At 28.4% G+C, this 24,848-nt stretch overlaps 2 protein-coding genes across 2 annotated transcripts; both read right to left on the bottom strand.

Annotated features, from left to right (window-relative positions):
• Window positions 1-15,226: 15,226 nt before the first annotated feature.
• On the bottom strand, window positions 15,227-16,981 carry LOC136088409 (uncharacterized). Its single transcript, XM_065812116.1, has one exon. The coding sequence runs from the start codon at window positions 16,979-16,981 to the stop codon at window positions 15,227-15,229; it is 1,755 nt and encodes a 584-aa protein (XP_065668188.1).
• Window positions 16,982-19,963: 2,982 nt separating this feature from the next.
• Window positions 19,964-21,261, bottom strand: LOC136088408 (uncharacterized). The gene is made up of 2 exons (XM_065812115.1): window positions 20,447-21,261; window positions 19,964-20,120 (listed from the first exon to the last, which is right to left on the bottom strand). The coding sequence occupies exons 1-2, from the start codon at window positions 21,259-21,261 to the stop codon at window positions 19,964-19,966; spliced, it is 972 nt and encodes a 323-aa protein (XP_065668187.1).
• Between the last annotated feature and the right edge of the window lie 3,587 nt (window positions 21,262-24,848).

Genomic DNA, 24,848 nt, shown 5'->3' with positions numbered 1-24,848 from the left:
CAAGTTTCCATACGGATACCACTTGGGAAAATCCGTCCCACATAAATCCCATCAATCCCACACGGAACCCACGCGGAACCCATGTGGGACGCGGTTTTATTTTTCACTGGGATGAAACCACGAGGAGAATCCTGAAAAAACGTGATCAATTAGGATAAGTAGTTAAACAAAAAAACAAAAACAAAAATGTAAAAACCTACTTTTTCAATGATGTAGACGTTGGGTGCAATAGCCACTGGATGCAAAAGTATTTTTACTTTTTCGTCACACACACGGCCTTCTATAATAACAGTCCTTGACATCGCGCAAAATGCCGTAAAAACTGAAGGCCGATTAAACTTTCACCTTTACTTATATTGATATATTTTTATATTAGGTAGGGTGTAATGGCAGTCTATGTTTTCTAATAATAATCTCTAGTAAAGACAGAAATATAAAAGGAAAACCAAAAAATTGTTAAAAGATAATCATACTTTTCATATTTCAAATTTCATTAAGAATATTTATGTAATATTAAATAGTATCACTAACAAGCAGAACCATAACAAAGTATATATCTATATATTAGAAAGATAACTGTATTTTTAATTTTTTTTTGCTAAAAATGTTGACAATAAAAATCACCAAAAATAAAAAACACCAACAAAAGTTGATTCAAGCTCAAAAAAAGTTTTATCAATATATCTCAACAGGGTAAATATTTACAAATCCAAACATATTGAGAGACATATAGGCTAATGAGAAAATAAAAAACATAACAAGTAAATAGCATAATAAATTACAAAACTAATTTTCACATATATTAGCTTTAGTATTTTGGGAGTGCTAATTAGTGAATAATTCTTTAGCAGAATTTTAGAATATACTCTGCATTGTTTTTTTGTGATTTTAAATTTATATTTAGCAGCAATGAACTGAAACTGAGTAACACAAAATGTTCTGCATAAAGGGTCAGTAGCACCTTGAAAAAAAGAAGCAAAATATTGACCATTAGAAAAAAGTATCAGAAGGAATTTCAAGTCCGCCTCTGTTTAGGCTAAACAGATAACTTCCATATCTTTAATAATAATTGGTAGAATCATCATAAATTTTTATTTTGCTTTTTTGCACATAGCCAGCTATGTAAACTATAGCCACTAATGTAGATTTATTAACTGAGCTTTCAAGATCATGTATATTATCCAGAAGTTCTTTTTCATTAGTAGAAATATCTCTAAAACACATGTCAAAAGTATGACCATCGATACCATCAACAGGAATGTCAAGTTGTAATATCAATTTAGTATGTTGAATATTAATTTTTTCAATTACAGATTTAACGTTTATAAAGTAAGTACCTCCAGATCCCTGTCGAAGCTTAGAAAAAGCTTTTTCAAGTGTATCTGTTGAATAAGACATACTTTGCTCCATTACTCAACAAAGTTTCTACGAGATCAATAAAGCTATAACATGAATGCGCTATTGCATTGCTAGTATCTAGCGTAAGCTGTTTTACACACTTACCTGTAGGTTTCATAAAATTTGACAGTTCAGCAATATCTCGTAGCAGTTGTAAATGTTGATCGCCAACTGAGTGGATTTCTCCGCATAATTCATTTCTAAACCGAATGCCAGCACCAGGTGCTTTGACATTAACAACATTAAAAAAAAAATTATTTTTTCAATAAATACAGCAGTACCTTTAAATGCTTTATTTTCAAACTCTGGATGCGTTCTTAATGCAGCTACTGTTTCTTCGCAAAAAACAGACAACAAAACTTTACAGATTGTCTCTCTATTGGTTTTGGATAAACTGATTTAGCTGTAAGTTTAGAGTGTTTAAAAAGACTATTGCACTCAGTTTTATATAAAGTTTCTAAATCACTCCACTTAGCTAAAACCAGTTCTTTATTGTTCAAAAATTGAAGTTCCCCAGTCTTTTTTGTCAACCAATTGTTTCATATAAATTTTAAGAGATGCACATAATCATACAATAAATATATACCTGATATTGTTAACCATGGTTTACTATTAACTGTTTTAAACATTTCAAAAAATCTTTGATTTACACGGTTACCATAAGTAATTTTTACGTGTCTTACTATTTTCAATATTATTTATTGTATCAACAATTTGTTGACATTAAGCAAACTGAAATTCAGAGGAAAGATTTGCAACAGGTTGAGCTCTACATATAAATTCTGGACCTCCAAAAAGACATTTAATCATAAATGATAAAATTGTTTTAGCTAACTTTTCAGGGTAGTCTACTGCTTGACCAAACAAAGCACCTCTTTGGTAAAGTAATGAAGCTTTGACATAGACCTCATCAATTAGTAGTATGGAAGTTCTTTTCAATGGATTTAAATTCATAAAAATACTATTTATGAAACTTAGGTCCTCCATTGAGCTTATTTTTGAAGTCAATCGTGTTAAAGTCCTTATACTTGGCAACTTGAGGTCAATACACAAACAATCATATAAAATTCGTCGCATAGCAAAATACTCATATGCTCTTCATATAATATCTGAAGTATATAAAACTTCACCAACATTAACTTTTCTCATTGCATTAAGGTGTTCGAATAGAATATTTGACTGAAGCGAACTTTCCTTATTTTTTAAAAATCTAACTGCTTTAAATAATGCTGATTTTGTTTTTATTAACTTTAATTTGTTTACAGCTAAATATGAAATATTACAAGTTGTGGCATTATGGTTAGCTACAAATGAATAATCATTGAAAATTACTAAAATAAATAATGGAACACCAAGTTTGTACATTTTTGATTGTATGTGTAAACTTTTTTTATTAGGCTGGAAAACAATAACATTGTTATTATCACTTAACAAAGATTGAATATCGTCAAATATAAGTTCATCTTCTTTTAGAAAATCATTTAACTCATCTGGTAAAATGCTTCGAAAACCGCTTGAAGTTACAGTTTTTCTAACTTTACTTGCTGGTGTGGCTAAACAACTAGGCGGAATTTTTTTAAAAACAGATGGTGGGCTTAAAGGTCGTTGCTTTCCATATTTGCTTTCAAAAGGTGCTTCATTTGGCCAATGCAGTTGACATACTTCTGTATAGTCTGTAACAATAAAACCAGTTCTTGGGATAGCTTCACTACATCTTTTTCTCTCCTCTAGATTCTTCAGGAATTTATAAATTGATATTTTTGTTGTAGTTGAGTATTGATATTTTTGTTGTAGTTGATATTGTAGTTGTAGTTGGATAAATTGATATTTTTGTTGTTGTTGTTTGTGTTTTTTTTTGTTTTTTTTAATTCTTTTTTTTACATTTCTTCAATATTTATAAAATTACAAGTTAAAATATAATAATATAAACAATTACAAGTGGAGATTTTTACTATAAATAATAAAAAAAAAAGAATGCGGAGACTCGTAGAAGACCTTAAGGTCTTGTCGTCGAGAACCGCTGCAAACTCGTTACAAATTTACGTGTTACATATTTTAAAATAAATAAAAAAAACTGTGCTTAACAATATTAGAAGAAAAACATAATTTAAATAAAAAATAGAAATTTTCAAATAAATTTCCTATTAAAAGTATAAAAGTATATTATCAATAGACAAAATGATTTTCTTAAGTTTCCTTTTATAAGAGGTATAAGTCCATTCATGAGAAAAGTCAAATGTTTCAAAACTATTTTATTCCAAAGAAAGGCTCCTCGGAAAGAAACACAAGATTTACCAAAATTTGTATGCGAAAATTGTAGTCGAATAGAATTATCATTTCGTAGATTGTACTTGTTTTTTTCTTTTCTTGAGTATAGGTTATGAAAGGAAGCAGGGGAATCGTTGGTTTTACATTTATACATAAAACATAAAATATTATAAACCTTTAGCTGATATATATTTAAAATATTCATTTCAAGTAAGAGAGGCCTGGCATGAGTAAAACGGTCTTTAAAGTTTATAAGACGTGCAATGTTTCTGTTGACGATGAAGAGGTTCTAGTATACTTTTGTTCACACTACCCCAAGCAATGTTAGCGTAGTTAATATGGCAGTGAATAAAGGAATAATATAATTGAGTTAAAGTATGTTTATTTAAGAAACTTCTTGATTTATATAATATTCCTATAGTTCTAGCAATTTTGTTATTTAGTTTGTTAACGTGGTGTTTCCATTTAAGATTTTCATCAATATAAATGCCTAAAAATTTTGTAATTTTTGTTCGCTTTATTTCAATATTGTCAACAAAAATAAGTGGCGTAATACTTGGAATTAATTTTTTTTTTGAATTTGGGTAAAAAAGCATCCATTTAGTTTTTTCTATATTAATTGATAATTTGTTTGATTTGAACCAGTCAGAGATTTTAATAAGCTCAGTGTTCATATTTCTAAATAATGTTGTTAGATCATTGCTGGTTAAAAAAAGATTAGTGTCATCCGCAAACATAATTGTCATTAAGTTTGAGGCTTTGTAGAGATCATTGATGTATATCATAGTTTACATTATAAACTTCATAAAAATCTTTTAAAAATGCATTTTACATATTATTTGCCTCTGACAAATTACTAACTGAATTCCAGTTTATTAAGGATAATTGTTCCTTAAATGCTAAAATATTTTTATCATTAATAAAGCGTTTGATAATGACCTGTTTTTCATGTAATATCGAATCTGTATTAATATTTATAGATAAAAAAATAGGAAAATGATCCGAGGTATCACTTTTCATTATTCCTGTTTTTAGTAAATTATTAGATGTGTCAGTTGTTATGATATTGCCAATTAACGAGGCAGATGTTGCAGTTACCCTTGTTGGTCTATTTATTAAAGGAATTGCTCCATTTTCAAACAAGTCATTATAAAACTTTTTAATATTTTTATTTGAGTGATATTCAAAACAATCTAAATTCATATCACCAATTATGTAATTTAATTTCTTTTCTTGAAAACCTTTTTTTATTATATCAGTAATTAAAAAACTATTAAATTGTTCAATTACGCCTGAAGGTGGGCGATAACAACAACTCAAAAGTATATTTTTGTTATTTTTGGTTTTAATTTCAATCGTTAAAACCTCTTTATCGCCATCGGAAATACTCATGTCAGGCCCGATAATAAATCGCAAGCTTGTGGTTAAGTAAATAAGAACACATAGCCTCGTTTATTTGTTTTACGCGCGAGTGGGATCATATTAAAGCCTGAAAGGTGGAGATTTGCGTTTGACGTAGTATCATCAGAACTGCACCACGTTTCTGTCACACATATTATGTTAAAAATATTTGAAGTTTACTCCAAGTTATTGCAAAATGTTTCAAAGTTTTTTTTTAAGCTTCTTATATTGAAATGAATAACATTAATGCGATCATGCTCCAGAAATTCTTTTATTTTATTGTTATAAAAATAAAAAGGGTTGCTTTGTTGGGCACCTGTATTAAAAAAATTGTTTAGATCTTGATCAAATTTTTCGTCAGTTTCAAAATTATTTGTATGAGAAAAATTAAAAAATTTTGATTCAAAATTGTTTGAATCCATTTTAAAAGTATTATTAGCATAAAAATATTTAAAAAAAAGAATTTCTGTTTAAGTTTAAAAATCTCGTGAAACTAGTTTATTATAAATGACTTTGGCAAACTTACCCTTTGATCGTAGTTCTTTTGCTTCTATAAAATGTCTCTTTCTTGTTTCATTCGTTCGCTCGCTAAAATCTTCGTTTATGTATAGGTGTTGATTCCATAATTTTATCTTCACGTAGTTTTCCAGTATCATGCTTTTGTCTTTGTAGTTCAAAAACTTAACGATAATAGTTCTGCTTTTTTCATCAGTCCGATTCTTTCCAACTCTATGTGCTCTCTCAATGCTAAAGTCAGTTGCAAAACCAAGTTTAGATTTCAAGAACTCCTGAACTTTTTTTTCACTTTGTTCCCAAGTTTCATTTATGCTTTCATCAATACCATTTATTCTGAGGTTATTTCGGCGACTTCGATCCTCAAGCTCCACCATTTTATCTTTAATAATATCTTCGTTTTCATATGTTTTAATGTTTTTATTTTGTTCGTTAGATGTCGGTAAGTTTTTTTTAGTTTCAGTCAACACACGTTCATATTTTTCGTTTATAAATTCCATCGACTTTTTTAGTTCGCATACTTCAGTTTTTAAAGTTTTATTTTCTTCCTGTATAATAAATATTTTTGCCTCAAGTCGTTCTATTTTGTCATTAAAAATTTTTAGTATAGTATTCTCGTGTAAATCCATAAATTCTTCCATTTGTGCATTTGTGTTGTAGTTAAGATAGTTCGACTCGCAAAGAGATACACAGCATTTTAAAGGCATTTTAATTATTAAAAAAACTTACCGTTAGTTTGACAATATTATTACCTTACAATGTTAACGCCTTAAACCTTACAACGTTATTGCCTTGAAGTTGCGCTATCGAATTTATAAACCAATCAAATTTTAAAAATTTATTAAAAAAACGCGAACACAAACTTTCGTCTAATGTTAAAAGATGAAAATGTAAACACAGTATTAGGAATTGGCCTTCAGTTTAACAACTTTGTTGCGCGATGTCAAGGCCTGTTATTAAAGAAGGCCGCGGTCACACATAATATAATATTCTGAAACTAATAAACAAACATCTAAATTTCTATAAGTAAATTTATTCTTTGATCATTGCCTTCATATCCTATCTTATTTTCATATCATAATCTATTATGGAATTATTTATATAACATATCACAACAATATTATTAAATTTGTGATGTTCAAATATCATATGAACATTCTCTAACATGTTCATATAATATTTGAATATAGTTCTTGAGTATATTATCTACAAAAAACTGACTGATGCAAGTTCAAATGTTGTCAAAACCCAAGCATGCATGCATGGGACAGTGCAGTGTCCCACAAAAAAATGCTGGTTTGAAAGTCAAATTTTCTTTATTAAAAAAAGTATTAAAATAGGGGGGGAGATAGGGAGGTTTCTGTAACTTTTTTTAGGCTCCAAAACTTTTAACTTTATATATAATAAGGTTCATAAAACCTAAGGGACTTACGAAGTACATTGAGGAACAAAAACAGGATATTTACAGAAACTTTTCAATTTTTAATCTGGAGTACCATAGTGTAATTGGGAATAAAGTCTCTGGGTCCAGTATTCAAAGTAATATGATCTAAAGTAATATATAAATTAAATAAAATGCTTTAAAATGCATGTAGTTATACCTATAACTCCTGATAGATGCGGTAGTGGTGTAGTGGTAAAGCGCTCGCTTCAGAAGCGAGAGGTTCCGAGTTCGATCCCCACCACGTCCCTGGTAGTACCGCGCTCAACTTGTTTCTCCGCGCAGCGGCCTTGTTCGTCGAGGTTCGTGTTTCGGAGTTATAGAGTTGAGAGAGGGTTATAACCACTATTAAGTAGCCTCCTCATCTGTAGTGGCCTTTATGGCATTGAGGAGGTGAATAAAAAAAAAAAAAAAAAAAAAAAAAAAAGTTAACTATATGTATAATTAGTTATACATAAAATTTATTATATAAATTTATTTATTAGGGTTATGCTTGAACAAATTAGTACCAATTAATTTTAATTCAAGATTTAGTTCAAGTTCATGTTATTTGTTCATTGTTTTTTCACTATTTTATATTTATTTGTTCAAATTTGTTAACTAGTACTAATTCTTATGACAGTAAGAATTTTTATCATTGTTGAACGTAATTTTATTAGTACCTTAATTTTACTATCAACATATTTTGACAACACCCTTTACATTTTAAATGATGACAGCTTTACTTTTCTATTGATGTTAAATTTATTACGTTTCAATAACTCAGATTGAATTTTGACTGAATTATTGTAAGCTTTGTAAGGGTTTGTTGTATATCAAATGGTGTTGTAAATAAAGTAAAAATTATATATATATATATATATATATATATATATATATATATATATATATATATATATATATATATATATATATATATATATATATATATATATATATATATATATATATGGTATTTAGGCTATGGGATCATCCATAAATGATGCCAGTAGATAGAGGGGCAGTGTGAGTTTAACAATAATTGACAATGGGAAGGGGATGTTGAGACCAAAATAATGTCAATTAAAAAATTGAATTAAAAAAAAAAATTAAATATTTTATTTTAAAAAAAAGTAAAACAATTTATGCTAGCTATGAGCAGGTTTTAGAGGTATTTACACCAACAATGTGGTCTAAAAACTTCTTGCTTTTGTTGCTTAAAACTGTAGAGGATCATAGGAAAAACACTTTAAATTCAGAAATTAGCTTGCTTATCTGAAAGAACAATTTATGTTTGTTTTTTTTTACTTTTAGTACTGTTGAGAATAAATCTATAATTGAACCAGAAAAAAATTGATGGTATATGCATTTTTTATATTATATTAACAATTCAGATATACCATCATAATATGATAACAAAAACTGATCCATTTTCAATGGGAGATGACTGAGTTTGATAAAGGGTGAAGTTGTTCAATAAACCGGTTCATCATCTGACATCATTATGCATAGATGACCCTATGATTTAGGTAAAATAAGTAATCAATTTGCCATATTTCTCTTTAGAAAGTGTAAGAAAAAAGCATTGTTATGCTGAGAACCTACCTATTGAGCAAGCTTTGACAACCTATTTTACAAATTTGAGCCACAGAAGTGCGAATCGCAAAAGAACTAATAACAATGCTCTAAATTGATTTTAACTTTGTAGACTAACATTAATATAGTATTTAGTAATAATAAATGAAGTTTACATGATTTTTATAATTTTTATTTATTTCCATTAATTATCAGTTGTAAGTCTCTATTTTATAAAATGAATTAAAAAACTATTTATTTATAGTGTAATAATAAAACATAAATACTAGTTTCCTAATATATATATATATATATATATATATATATATATATATATATATATATATATATATATATATATATATATATATATATATATATATATTTATATATATATATATATATATATATATATATATATATATATATATATATATATATATATATATATATATATATATATATATATATATATATACTAGGGTGTCCCATAAGTTCGCGGGTACTTTGCGGCAAAACTTTATTTTATTGTAACTTAATATTTATTAACAATTATTCTTCAAAGTAAATTCCATTGCTTTCTACAGCTTTCGTCCATCTTTGCGCCAATTGCTCAATTCCGCGACAATACCATTCCGCCGGTTTGGAGGCGAAAAACTCTCTACACCCATTTTCGACCTCCTCCAAAGAATCGAAGGTCCTATCGCGAAGAAAGTGAGCCATCGAACGGAACAGGGGGTAGTCGGATGGCGCAAGGTCCGGACTGTATGCAGGATGAGGAAGAACTTCAATTCCAGGCAACTCCGAAATTTTTTCCTAGGTGCGAACGGCGGTGTGTGCTGGAGCGTTGTCGTGCAGCAGGAGCGCGCGCTTTCGATTGACCAAGGCAAGATAACGAGCCGAGAGAGCGGCGTAAACACAATCCAGTTGTTCAGTGTAGAGTGCGACTTGGAAGGGCCGAGCTCTGCCAACAATCTGCGGGTGCTAGTTTGTGGTTGCTGCTCCACTAGCTCGCGCAGCGCCTCATTGTTTACTGTCGATGGACGGCCTGACCTGGGTAGATCTGCAAGGCTGGTTTCGCCGTTGTTAAAGCGCTTGAACCATTTGGCCGCTGCGGTTTTCTTGACCATTCTCTTGCCTTCCACATTGCAAATTTCAGCTGCTGCATCTCTTGAACTCAGTCCTCTTTTCCAATAGGGATGCAAAAGTACGCGAATCTCATATTTTTCGTCCGTCATTTTAGAACTAAAAAGACACATTTTTAAATCACAATTACAAAAAGCGATACACCATTTTAAAGAGGAATAAAAATACTACAAAATAATATCAATCATTAATTGATTTGAGTCAAACGTCAAAAAAAAAAAATTATGTTTGAAAATATTAGCTTCAAGTGCCCGCGAACTTATGGGACCTAGTATTTATATATATATAGCCAATTCCATAGTTCAGTGACGCATCATGAGGAGAGATTTTTTTTAATAGAAGTTTTTCTTTAACTCAACAATAATTTTTTATTACTCTAAATTAATCTTGAATTAAAATTTTATAATATAAACTAAACACAATTGTATTAACATAACACTGCTACATAGCAAAAATTAAAACATGAGTTCAGTGACGCAACGCGGAAAAAAGTGTTTTTTTATCAGCATACTTTTAAATGGAGTTTTTGCTGAAATTTTAATTCTTGCTTGGCTTATTAGATTTTTTTGTTGTAATTTATTCATTTGGCAATAAGGTAGTTATGAAAAAAGCCACAAACAATAAAGTTTTCATATCGTTTTATTTTACAGAAAAAAAAACTATCAGTTCAGTGACGCAACGTTCAGTGACGAAACAAAAAGACGAAATTAAAATCATTTTAAAAAGTTTTGTTATTTTGTAATAAATTTTAATTATACTCAGATGAAAATAGCATCGGAACAACGTTATCATTCTGAACATAAAAATAATGTGATTTTGATATACCTTTGATTTTTATTGAATAACTTAAAATTGAACTGAATCCAAGTTCATTTTTTTGTTGTCTTGTATCGTTTTCTGACATGTGAATTACAGATATTTGCAAATCTTGTAATGCTAACGCAAAATCTGCTGCTGACCTGATTTCGTATTGACTAGTTTTAACTCTCAGGGCTGCGATTCGCTTAACAGTAGGTCCTATTCGCTGCAAAGAAATGCCAGAAGAATTTTTTATGAAAACGTTTTTCAAACACAACCATTGCAGCAATAATGCTTTTGTTTTTGAACTGAGAAGTGGCATTATCGCTGAACATGTGTAAATTGTTGATTGGTATTTCTTTACAAATGCGTGTTTAACGAACTTATCACGCATCGCTGATATGTGTTGGATGAGTTCTGTTACAGTAGACTTTTTTGAAATTTTTTCGATGTTTGCATATGTTTTAGTTTCAGACTTTCTCCACTCGTCCCAGGATACTTCGAAACCAAATGTATTAACAGTTTGCAAGTGTTTATCGAACTGTTTCATACCTTTACATGCAACGCATTTGTCATAGGCGCAATCGTATGTGTACGGTTCACAAACAAAGTTATTTATCATTTCAGATCCAACTTTGCTTGAAGGCGCTTGAATTGATTTTGATAATGTATTTAAGGCAAATCGCATATTTTCATGCAAACTACAAACACAAACATTATGCGGAAATTTGGTAACTGATTTTATATTGCGTGGACGAAGGTCGCAAAATTTGCTGAGTCCAATTTTTATGTCCAGATGCTTTTCCTTGAATAACTCGAAAGCTTCTTTTAGCGTATAATATGAATGACGTATCTGAATATTGTTTGCTTTTCCGTCAGATAATTGAATTCGAGTGACATCTTTTTTGTTTGGTGATATTTGGGAAACTTCATCTTCATTATAAAAGTTTACAACTGCTAAATCATCGCTTTCAGAAAGACCATACAGTTTTGAACATGCTGGAGGTAGACCCGAATTATCTTTACAAGTAGAGCTATTTGAAAGAATAGAAAGAATTTCAGATTGTTTCTCCTTTGAAGTTGGTAGTGCTTTTGAAACTTTTTTTAATGCTTTTCCTCTTTGTTGAACGTTTTTAAAAGATGAGCTTGGTCTTTGATATTGATTTAAAAGTTTTCTTTTTTAAGCGCGACTTTTTAAAACTCTTAATTTTGCTTTAGCAGCATAAGCTGCTTTTTTATTAGGATCGGCTTTCAATTTTTCTCGATATCTCTTAGATCTAACTCAGGACATTTCTTTCTTTTTATCAGCATTCCGAGAAACATAATTAGCTTGGTATTCTGCATAACGTTTTTTTTTTACTTCTAATTTTGATTATATTTCTTAAAAATTTACAACTTTATAAGAAAATGTTAACATAAATCCAAAAATTTACTAATATTTACTAATAGCCCTTCACAATGCTAAAATGCAAAAATTTATTCGAATTTGAAAAATTTGAAAACCCACAACGAAATCTGAACTTTTGGATGATATTTTGACTTCCTTACCGCGCTATTTTATAAAACGCTAATTATCCCGTCGATGGGTTCAGTGACGCAACAGCTTTTAAACTATAACTATATGTTAATACAATGCTTTTTGACCAATTTTTTTTTAGTAATGATTAAAAGTTTACATTAAAATATATAATTTCTAAAAAAACCTCGCCATAAAGCATAATTTCATTGCGATAATTAAACTTTTTTAGCTTTTAGTTCAGTGACGCAGCGTATTTTTTGCAGATGTGTATGTGACAAAAAAACACTTGAATTATTTTTAAAGAGTAAAAGTTTTTTTACTCGAGACATATATGTAATCTCAAAGATTCTTTCTAAACAAAAATATGGATATGTTTTGTGTAAAATATTGCAATAACTCGCCCTCAAATTTTACTCACTTTTTCGAATAATAAAAAGAACAAACAGTTGCTAACATTCATCAAATTTATCTACTCGGTTCAAACATTTTCTATTCAAAATCTATTTTAACATTAGTTTTAAGGTGTTTAAACTATAATTAAAGGAATAAAACCTTATGAAAAAAGATAATTTTAAACACGAAATTTATCTCTTCCATCGTGGAAATATATATATATATATATATATATATATATATATATATATATATATATATATATATATATATATATATATATATATATATATATATATATATATAATATATATATATATATATATATATATATATATATATATATATATATATATATATATATATATATATATATATATAAATATATATATATATATATATATATATATATTATTTTTACTTTATTTACAACACCATTTGATATACAACAAACCCCTACAAAGCTTACAATAATTCAGTTAAAATTCAATTTGAGTTATTGAAACGTAATAAATTTAACATCAATAGAAAAGTAAAGCTGTCATCATTTAAAATATAAAGGGTGTTGTCAAAATATGTTGAAAATAAAATTAAGTTTCTAATAAAATCACGTTCAACAATACTACTATAAATAGGGCGTTCTAGCTCATTTTTTTTTCAACCATATCCGTATCTATCAACCATATCCCTATCTATATCCTCATTTCATATACCTATAGGATAGGGATATGGTTAAAAAAAAATGATCTAGCACGCACTTTTTTATACTAGCTCATTTTTTTTCAACTATATCCCTACCCATATTCTCATTTCATATTTTCATATAAAAAGTATAAAAAGCGGGTTCTGGGCCATTTTTTTCAATTATATATCTATCTATATTCTCATATCATATTTCATCCATATCAACCATAATATATTAATATATTATGGTTACATCAATTTCATCAACTTAAGCGTAAAAGAAAGCATGTCCTATTAAAGTAAAACTTCCAGATTGACCAACTTCTTCATCACCAGAGGTTAATGTAACTACTGATCTCTTTCTAGTAGGAACATTAGGCATGGAATCAGTAAAATTTCTGTAAAATGAGATAGTAGTTGTAGAACCAATTACACTACTTGATTGATACAATAGTTTAGATGATTCATTTGAAAATGAATTAATATTAACACTGTTCCACGAAGAGAGATAAAAGTCTTCTAAACCAGATGATGCGAATATGCATACACTATTATTATCAAAGCCAGGATATCCTACTGTTCCTTTTCTATCTCCATCATAAGGTGTCAATGTATTCATAACATAGTTCGTACTTGCTGGAGAATTGTATGCCACATACATGCGTACTCTAGATTTCCACCAATTTCCAGCTATTCCAATTACATGCATTCTAATATACTTAAGATAAACACCTTGTTTAGCATTGTCTGTAGTGTCTAATAAGATATATTCTTTATCATAAGTTGTGGGATTAAATCTAAATTCTGTTGAGTATAATTTAATAAGTGACAATGATTTAGGTATTGATGTAGTCATTGTAATATGAGGTTGTATCCAATATGAAACGTTTTGTTTAGTATTATTAAATGGCATATCAAGTGAAATGTATCCTCCTAATGCACTAGCTGTATATACATTACAACCTTGAAAAGAGTTTGCATAAAATGGTCCACCAAGTGGTGCAATTAACATATCACAAGCTAAAGGAATATTATTTATCTTGAATACTCTGTGTAGAAGTAGATTAATCTCCTATGCAAAGTGCATGATCTGCAAATACTCTAAGAAATACATTACCTGGAACATTGGTATTAGGATCTGATCCTTGGAATGCTAACCATAGTTTTCTGAGAATACCAGGACCAGTAGATTGTGTAAAAACTGTTGCTGCATCAGGATATGTAGATGGTGGAATAGTATAGCTTTTTTTCCCAAGGCACGTTAAACTTGAATTTGGTATTATCCCTAATTCATTAAGACTAAGTGAATTATTATCAACATAATTTGTTGTAGCAGCATCTTGTGAGTTTGTAGGATCTGCTAAATTTATTAATTTATTAGAATTCATATTAATATTACTAGTTGCATTATTTTGTCCATCTCTACGAATGAACAAGTTATTAGCTTCAGATATTATTAAACCATTTAAATATACATCTGAAGTAGTAGTACCGAATATATCGACAGGCATTTTATATATAAAGAAAAGAATTACCATAGATTATTAATAATATTCTGAAAATCATATCCTTCATCAAGTTTTTTCAAAACATATAAACACAAGTGTCCACAGAATGAGGTATTTCCAAATTGAACTCTTTTACTGTTATAATAAACAGGACTTTTTAAATAATCAATAATTTCAACAGGAGGTGGTAGCCCATAAGAATCAAAACTTAGTTTTTTATCACTGTCTTTGTACCAGCAAATCCAGTGAAATCCTTGCGTACTTGAATCTCCTGTATTTAATATTCCGCATTTTTTTATGTGTGCATTTTTTGGTAATTGATCTCTTACAAACACACCTCTAAAATGTTTTATTTTTAATACTTTTGCTGCTTTGATCAAATGAAAATTTGTTAGTGGCTCATTAGGTAGAATTATTCCTTCAAAATTGACAACTTTATTTTCCATTTTTATTTATAAATTATTTTTTTCTTAAAAAATAATTTTTAGGCTTCCCTACCCCTACCCTTTGGGATCCTTAACCTATTTGTCCTATTGTCCTATTGTCCTAATTGTCCTATTGTCTTATTGTCTTATTTTCTTTTAGTTTGTAGCGTTCATATGCTTATGTGTGTATTCCATCTTCTAAAAAAACTCTTTTATCGTCATCTGCACTTAATGCTATTTTATTGATCTCTTCTGTGTAAATTTCATGTGAATATGATCTTATTACATTCATTTTCCTAATTTGTTCTCTTTTATTTAATAAACAATCTTTATAATCTTCATGTGTTATATACTTTTTAACAACATTTTTCTTTACTCCTTTGCATTTTTTGTTATCTTTTCCGTGTACTTTGTAAGAATACAACTTTGATCTGAGTCCTACAAATTCTTCAATTTGTGCTCCTCCAGTCTCATCTTTAAACATTCCTATTACTTTCTTATTAAGACCAACTTTAAATCCTACATTACTAATTGCTGGGTGCTTCGGGTTAAACTCACTTGTATCAAATTTATCTTCAATATCTTCAGAAATATCGGAACAAAAGTCTTCTGTTTTAACTTCGTATGCTAAAGAATCTGTATCTGTGAATAATAGTTTTGCTCGATCAGCATAGTTTTTTTTTATGTAATCATAATGAAATTCATACATTAGAGTTTTGCTCAAGTCCAATATACACATTCCTAAGTAAATTGGTTTAGTATATTTTAATTTTGTTCTTTTCATATGTATTGCTATTAAGTTTTCATCAAATATTGTTCTACTTTCAAAGTTTGGTTTTGATGCTAGTTTAATAGCTTCATTTCTGTCTGTTACTAATCTAATATCAACTTTGTTCTCAACATTCTCCATTGTTTTTCCAAATACTGAATTGTTCATGAGTTTAAAAAAGTCTTTTTTAAAATCATTCGTTGCTTTAGTTCTAAGGTTTGTATTTAGTTCGATGTATTCATTGAGCCATGCTCTTTCTTCAAATTTTATTCCTCTATAAATTTTAGTAATCTTTAATCCTAATCGTTCATATAGTTTTAGATTTTCATAATGTACTATATACTTTTTCTTATTATTCAAGTTGGGGACTAATTTTTCAACTTTATCGATATTTAATCTTTCAGGTGCTAGAGGATAATCATTATGATCATCATGTAGATGTTCAGGGTAATCTAAATCTACTTCTAGTATACATGGAATTGGTTTCCATTTTTTCAATTCATCTTCATCCATCCATTTAAAACCATGTGTTGGAAGTGGTTTACTCATTGCCCATCCATATAGATTATTAGCGTCAAGATATTGTATGAATGTTGATTCTTTGCTTTTATCATACCCATCACCCATGTACTTATTATTAGAAGCTCCTAACCTATTGGATATCATACTGATTCCACCTCTTATTCCTTTCTTTATCATTAGTATCATATCGTAATCACTTAGCAATTCTAATTTTATTTTTGTTTTCTTCAATGCTGCATCCCAAGCTAATCCTGGTGATGTATAATACCAAGAAGGATCTAATTTATAACAATTCATACAAACATCTCTAAAATTTTCAAAGACGTCAGCTAGTAAAAGCACATCTAAAACATTGTACAAGTCGTGATAATCTCTAAATGTTTTGCAATGAAACTCATTCCATACATTTTGTGCATGTGAGTATTCATCATCACTTATAACTTCATCGTTTAATTTTGAAAAGAATAATTCTTTTGGTGGTAATTGGGTTTTATTGAATTTATCAACAGAGTCTACCCAATCATATGGATATACGCCTTTTTTTAGTAACAAATCTAATTGTTTCCCTGAATATAATTTTCCGATATTTTTGCACTGGTCTTTTGCTAAATTCTTTGATAAAGCGTCTAAACTAGAAGGCATAAATCTATAACTTTACATATGAAATATTAAATGCATCTATATTTCTATAATCTAAGAAACGAATCTCTCGTTTAACTTCAAATTTCTTACCGTCTTTAATATATTCATCGACTTTAATTTCTCTAGAAAAGCTAATATACTTTTCTTCATTGTTTGGTATACAGCTCAATTTCCCTCCTGATAATTTCTTTATAAACAAGTGAGAATCATAACCAGATAAATTGTGAAATAGTACTGGAAAGAATTTTGGAATTTTATAATTTAATCTACAACTTTGGTGAGCAGCACCTCTATATTTTTTAGTAATATGACAATGGTCACGTACTTTATCTTTTCTAAGATCTTCTCCACAAATGTGACATGATATTGCTGTATTAAAATCATGCTTGTTTTCAAGAGTAAATATCATCTTTTTTGGAAATTTAATCATATCACAAATTTTAATGATATCTTCTTGTAAACTATCAACAAATTTTTGTGCAACATCATCAGTTTCATTAGTTGAAGTATATGTGACTGGACTTCTTTGATAAAAACTTTCATCAAAACATTTAATATAATAACAGAATGAACTTGGAATATGTTTCTGATATTGTTTAGTATAAGATTCATTCGGATTGGGTTCACAAGTGTCAATTTGTTTGATAAAACTTTCAAAGTCAGCATATACTACAAACGGAACTCTCATTGATTTATTGCGATTAGTAAATTGCATTGTTGAATTTAGTGGTGGAAGTTCAATACGTACTGAATCATGTGTATCACAATATGATTTATGATTAGATAATGATTCTTCAGAATTAAAACCTAACAAACAATTTCTACAATAGTGTTTTTTGCAATGTTTATTTGATGTTTGTGATGAAAGTAATCTGCTTAAATTTTTTATTAAACAGTAATGATTCGTTTCTCCATTTGAGATTAATAGTAAATCTATTAAATGTTTGCGATCATTATTCTTTGATACATGCAAAATATGAACTTCTGAATTTTCATAACCATATACATTGACACTGATATCTTGATTGTTCTTCTCAAATTGTATGATTTGATTTAAGGATACTGGAAATTCTATTTTATCCCAGTTTATTTTTTCAGCTTGATTTTTAAGCCCTTTATCTACTCTTTGAGAATTTTTAGCTGTTGGATTTAATGCTCTTATGATGCACCACTTAAAACATTGATTATCTTCATTCTTTATATTAATTATTGCTTTTTTAGTTGCTAAATTTTTATCAAGTGGAATATAAGATTTAGCTTTAATAGGATTATACTCAATAAAATTGATATCCATCTTTTCAACAGAAACAAATCTACAACATGATGATTTATTTTGTTGATATAATGATAAGGATTCTAAAATTTTCTGCTTTGATGTTTCATAAAACTCGACTAAATCTGTTGTTTCTAATACAATTTGATTCTTCGTTCTAAATGGAGCAGATGTGATTGTAGTTTCTCCTGTTTTAATATCAGTATGCTCTATTTCACAAATGAGAACTATGTAAACCTTTGAATTTCTATTTTTATTTAGTATTTTAAATGCACTGTTTTTAGCAGCATTCATGAAAGACAAAGCATCGTAACCTTTTATTCCTTTAGCTGTAAATTGTTTTGTCACATATTTAACAGCTGATTGTGATAATTTAAGTTCTATCGGATTTCTAATTCCAAATTTTTGATACAAATTTGAAACTGCAGATTTTAATTCATCAATCTTTTCATTAGCTGTTTTTTTAATTGGTTCTGGAACATATGATAAAATCCAATCTGCAAGAGAACTAATCTTTTTATTTATTTCTTTTCTAATTTGTGTAATAGGCTGAAAAGGTGATGGATCTAAAATTGTTGATGATATATCTGTAACAGGCTCATTAAGTAGATACTTAATATCCATCTGTTCGTCTGATTGCATCTCTGTGATCGATAACTCAAATATGAGATCATCTCTTCGCATATTATAATATTTTTTAATTCCTCGCTCTTTCGCGATTTGTTTTAATTCTTTCACCGTTTTATTTTCCATTTTTATATAGCAAGATAATTTTTTTTAATTTTCATTTTCTTTTTATCATTTTTCAAAATATTTTTTCTTGTCAATATTTCATATGAAACTTTACATATGAAATATTAAATGCATCTATATTTCTATATTGCAAGTTTTACTTTTATATTTTTTCTTCTTTTACATTTCATTCGCATTAAAAAATAAACTTTTCTAACTTAGCCTTAAATATTTCAATAGCATATAATATAATTTTTCTTCTTTTATATTTCAATCGCATTAAAAAATAAACCTTATCGAACTCAGCTTTTAATATTTCAATAGCAATTGGATTTTCATATAAATCATCATATCCCATTTTTATATGTCAAGATTTTTTTTTTAATATATTTTAATTTTTCAGAATTTGATATTTCAATCTTATAACCATAATCAATCTTGCCATCACGCATTTCAAGATATCTATATCCATGACCAGTTTCACGCATTGCGCTATATAATATAAGGATTTATATACTGTTTCTTCTCCTGTTTCCATGTTTGTTAATTTAATAGTGACTGGTTTTTCCTTAATTGTTCTTAATCTTTCATATTTTGGATCTATTTCTTTTTTCTCTTCTTTTACTGGATGTATTCTAGGTCTTCCAACTGATCTTTTCTCAATTACTTCTTTTACTGGATGTATTCTATAGAATACATCCAGTAAAAGAATTATTTGAGAAAAGATCAGTTGGAAGACCTATAGGTCTTCCAACTGATCTTTTCTCAGTTACTTCTTTCACTTGAGACATAATAGATTCTTTATCTACTAACCCATTTTCCATTGCAATCATTAGCAATGTAGCGATATTGTCAGATGTTTTTGAAATGTTATTTTCTTCTAATAAACTTTTTAAACTTTTCTTTGTATAATACATTTTTATTATATAAAGAAAAAAAACTTAAATAATTTTCAAAAAGTTTAACTTTCAAAAAATTTATTTAACATCAAATTTATTACCATCTGATACAAGTTTCATCATCTTATCAGATATTACAATAGCATATGCTTGAGTATTTGCTGGTACAGTTGGATTAAAAAATGCTTTAACTTGTAGTTGTACTGTAGCTGATTTTAATTTTTCTGATTGTTTGCTAACATAAAAAAAAAAAAATTGGGTATAAATCTTTATAGTCAGAAGGAGTTATATTGCTGTTTGCAATCATTTCATTCATTCCATAAAATCTTTCTTTAAACATTGATGCATCTCTATAAATTCTTGAAAATTGCTGATTTGGAAATGAACAATAATAATCAAGGGCAGGATATTGGATAGTGCTATTATTATAAATAACGTAAATATTTTTCAAGTCACAATGATCAAATAATGCCGAATTGACAGTTTGGTCTCCGGTATTTCTATTTGTTTGAAATCCGACAATAACATATCTTGGAATTTCAGCACAACTTAATTGCCAACCAAATACAGTAGCTTGTTGAACAGTTGTAGTATCTGTTGTAGTAACACTGACGCATTCTAAAACTTAATGGAGCTACCACTTTTCTTTTAATTTCACTATCAATTTTTTTCTCTTCTTCAAATGATGGTTTCACACTTGGAATAAACAATGATATTTTAGTAAGATTAACTTTTCCTGCAGCTGCAGCAGCAAGCCTAAAAATTGCAGGATTATCACTTTGTCTTGTAAGAATTATTGTATGTTTAAGTCCATAAATAACTTTATCGTAGTCATCACAGAATCCAAAAATATGTCTTAAAGGTACGCAAAATGAAAATGTACCGTTTGTAGTTGGACTTTTAATTATGTATTGTTGCCTTGTTGCAAACCCTGTGTTATCAGCAGCTACTGCTGTTGATGCTATATCTTTATACCACAATTGATTTAATTCTTGCGCTAATTGAAAGTCATTTGAATAATTAAGCAATCCTAGCATTATAGTTGCTTGAACTGGATTATAAATAGCTTCTATATCTTGGTTTCCTAATTGGTATGTTATTTTAGAAAATAATTGCATAATACCATTATTTGTAAGAGCTACTGGATCTGCATCAGCATAAGCTGATCCATCAGCTAGTTTAACAAGTTGCCCTTCAAATAAGAGATACGCTTTAGATGGAAGTGAAAACAAATTTTGTTCTGGAACGATAATTTTTATATCTCCAAAATTTAGGTTTGTTCCAACAATGGGTTCATATTCACTATCTTCACATCTTTCAATTCCATTTTCTATTACTGGAATTTCTGTAAAATTAAATACTTCAGAAGTCGTCATTTTATTTTTTTATATACAATATAAAAAATTTTTTTTTAATTGACAATTCTTAAAAAACGATATATAAAAAATTTACGAAAGCTAAATTTACGAAAGCTAAATTTACAAAAGCTAAATTTACGCAAGTCGAAGTCCTCGTCTCATTTTAACTAGATCTTCTATTCTTACAGCATCTTTATTTGATACTTTGCATGAGCGACCTCTGCAAGGCACTTTTTTTACTTCATCTTCATTATTATTTAGATCCTTTGGATCCATGTAAAATCTTTGATTTTATAGATCATTAGACCCAGATGCTATCAAATTTGAAAGTATTTCTTTACTTTTTTCACTAATAACAGGTTGTGAAGCTATTTTTGAAGATGCTTTTTCAATTAATTGTTTTACTTTTTTAACTGCAGCATTTGTAGCAGCTTCTAATGCTGATTTGAAAGTTCTTTTCCTGCTGATTTAGCAGCAGTTATTGCAGTTTTTCCTAAATCAGTAGCAGCCATTTTCTTCAACATATCTGATGACACTCTTGTTACACTTGATGATGCTGCTCGTTTAAATAAATTTTTTATTATGTCGAATATACCACTTCCTCCAACAACATATATTTTTTTATATCTCTTATTATTAACAATTAGCATTTTTATGTGCTATATATTTTTTTTATATACAATGAGATATAATTATAAAAGATTTTGTATTGCTTTATACTGTTCATTATCTATTTTATTTTGCCTTAATAATTCATCACAAATTGCAACACCTTCATTTCTTGCTCCAGTGTTACCTGCTTTCCATGCAGCTATACACAAATAAAGCCGATCAACTAATGCATCAGGGTCACTAGGAAGAATTATAGTTTGTACTCTACCTTCAATTCCTTTTCCTCTTAATTCACGTTTCCTATTTTCTTTTATATTTTTCCAAATAGGAGATATTATTTCTCTGTATTTTACACAACGAGAAGACTTTGGTTTGTATTGTTTTTCAGAAGTAATTACATCTGTTTGTATTAATATATCTTGATATTTTTATTGATATTAGGATTAAACTTTACTATCGCTTCCCAAAGACCAGGAGTACCATAATATTTTTCATCATCAATAATTATATCATTATCATTAATATGTATTGGTTTTTTTCCAATATAAAATATACCATCTTCATCACGTATCCCAAATGTATTGTCTGTAGATTTTTTACTATTAGCATACATTTTTAGATAATCTGTTGCAATTTTTCCTAAACTCATACCATCTTGACTATTAAGACTATCTAATCCTGACTGTACATTAGTTTCATTTAAACCATTGTGCTTTACTCTTTTTTTATTATCTAAGTAATCTTTAACAATTTTATCCCTTATTTCAGGATCTTCAATTTTTAGAAATAGCATTTTGCTTTTTTTATAAATAAAGATAAAAAACGTAAAACGTTATGTTTTGACGTTTACATTTTTTCTAAATTTGTTTTGGAGTATATTAATTGCTTCATCTCTTCCTTGTTTAATGAATGATTCTTTAGTTTGTTCATTCATTAATTCTTTTTAATTTGTTCTAATTTGCTCAACCATAGCTTTGAATTTTTCAAGTTCACTAAGTATTAGTTTAAATTTATTGTCATCTATATTTCCATCTACTAAAGCTTTAGAAATATAGTCACTTATCGTATTTAGTTTTGAGTCAGCAAGTACTTTAATCTTTTCATGCTTTTCTGCTTTTAAATTTAATTTTTTATTAACTTGTCCTCCTATTAATGATAAAACACCTGCTCCTAATGCTGCACCTTCACATGCGATAGCTACTGGTGCTGCAACTATTGTTGCTAAAAATCCGATTCCAATAGTTCCAAGTGCCATAGTGCTTGCTAGTTATGAATTATCAATAGCTGAAATTATTTTTACTGCTCTATGGTACTTTTTACTTAACCTATTTCTCTTTTCTCTCTCACTCTCTATTTCCTTTTGAATCTCACTAATTGTGTTTAGACGATATAGATGTGCACTAATAATCTTATTTTCTTCATCACCTGATGAAAATAAGAAAACTTGGAAATTTGGATATAACTGATTAATATTTTTATCATTTTATATATCTGAATAAATATTACATAGCTTTTTGCAATTAAACTCCATTTTAATAAGTAAAAAATTATTTTTTTTTAAAATAATTACAATAAATTCACAAAACACAAACTATCCCCCTTTTTAGTCAATATATCAGAATCAGAATTATTAACAACATTTATCATAATATCATCAACAGTCTCTGATATTACAGAGTTTTGCAAACTTAACATTTTTCGTTTAAGTTCTTCTTTTAATGAAACTAACACAACACTTTCATTAACTACAACACCAAACTTTAAAAGAATATATTGATGTGATAGATATTTTATTGTAATGTCTTGTTGCGCAAATTTATTCATACTTATTATTATCTATTAATACTGAAGGATGCTCTAAATCTTTGAATATCTTTGCGTATACTTTAGAATAAATAAGTTGTTTTGGAGGTTCACGTGGTATATTTCCTAAAATATGTAATGGCATTTCTTTTTATTATATAAAGAAAATAAATTTTAAAAAATCATAAAAGTATATTCAAAAATGGAATATTAGCAAATGGTGAATTTGGTCCTAATAATAAACCTGATCCTGTTGATGTATATCCATTTCCACTACGTAAGTACAATCCATCACCTATAGAACTACCTCTATTCCATGGTCTCAAATATAAGCCATTTCCTGCAGCAGTCATTTTAATTCCTTTTCCATTCTTTTTTAAGTACACAACACCCCTTCCAGCAATTTTATCAACCATAGCTGATCCAGCTGCTGAACCTACTCCTGCTAATAAACCTGATGTAAGAGCTGGAGCAACGCTTGATACTAAAAATCTTCCAGCTGTACCAAGGAAAGGTAAAAGTGCTCCTAGAAATCTACCCTCTATTTTAGAATTGTGAATGAGTTGCGCTTTACTTAAATTAATTATCACACCAGTACCATTTTCATATGCTTTCGTAATTTTATTCAATTGCCTTTTTGTTACTGCTAATACATGATCGCCATTAAGATCTGAATGAGCTAATTTAATACTAGCTCCATAACCACCTTCAGCAAATAATTTTTTAATTTTTTTCAATTACCCTTCTGAAATATTTACTTTAATATTAGTATAATTACTCATTTTTATATGTAAGTAAAATAAATTAAAAAAAAATTATTTTTACGACTTATCTACTTCTCTTATATGAAATCTAATAGTTACTTGTTCTCCTCGTAAATCCAAAAGATTTCCATCTTGATCAACCAATCTAGTTTCCATTTTTGATATTTGTTTTAGTATTAGTGGTGAATAAGTTACATAATTCGGCTTTTCAATAATTTTATATCCAGGACTTACATCTGGGAAAAATGAATATATAACGTTACTAGTTGCTCCATTCACATACGACGATGCTATTATATCGCTTGTTACTAGTATACTATTAACACTTAATATGTTTACTATATTAGTTGATATATAGTATCCAGCTGAATATATTCCACTGTAAAAACCAAAAATACTTCTAATTGAATTTGAAGTTGTAAAATC

Source organism: Hydra vulgaris, chromosome 12, assembly GCF_038396675.1.
Source record: "Hydra vulgaris chromosome 12, alternate assembly HydraT2T_AEP".
Lineage (NCBI taxonomy): Eukaryota > Metazoa > Cnidaria > Hydrozoa > Anthoathecata > Hydridae > Hydra > Hydra vulgaris.
The sequence above is the reverse complement of the archived record's forward strand: the minus strand, read 5'-3'. Positions and strand labels throughout refer to the sequence as shown.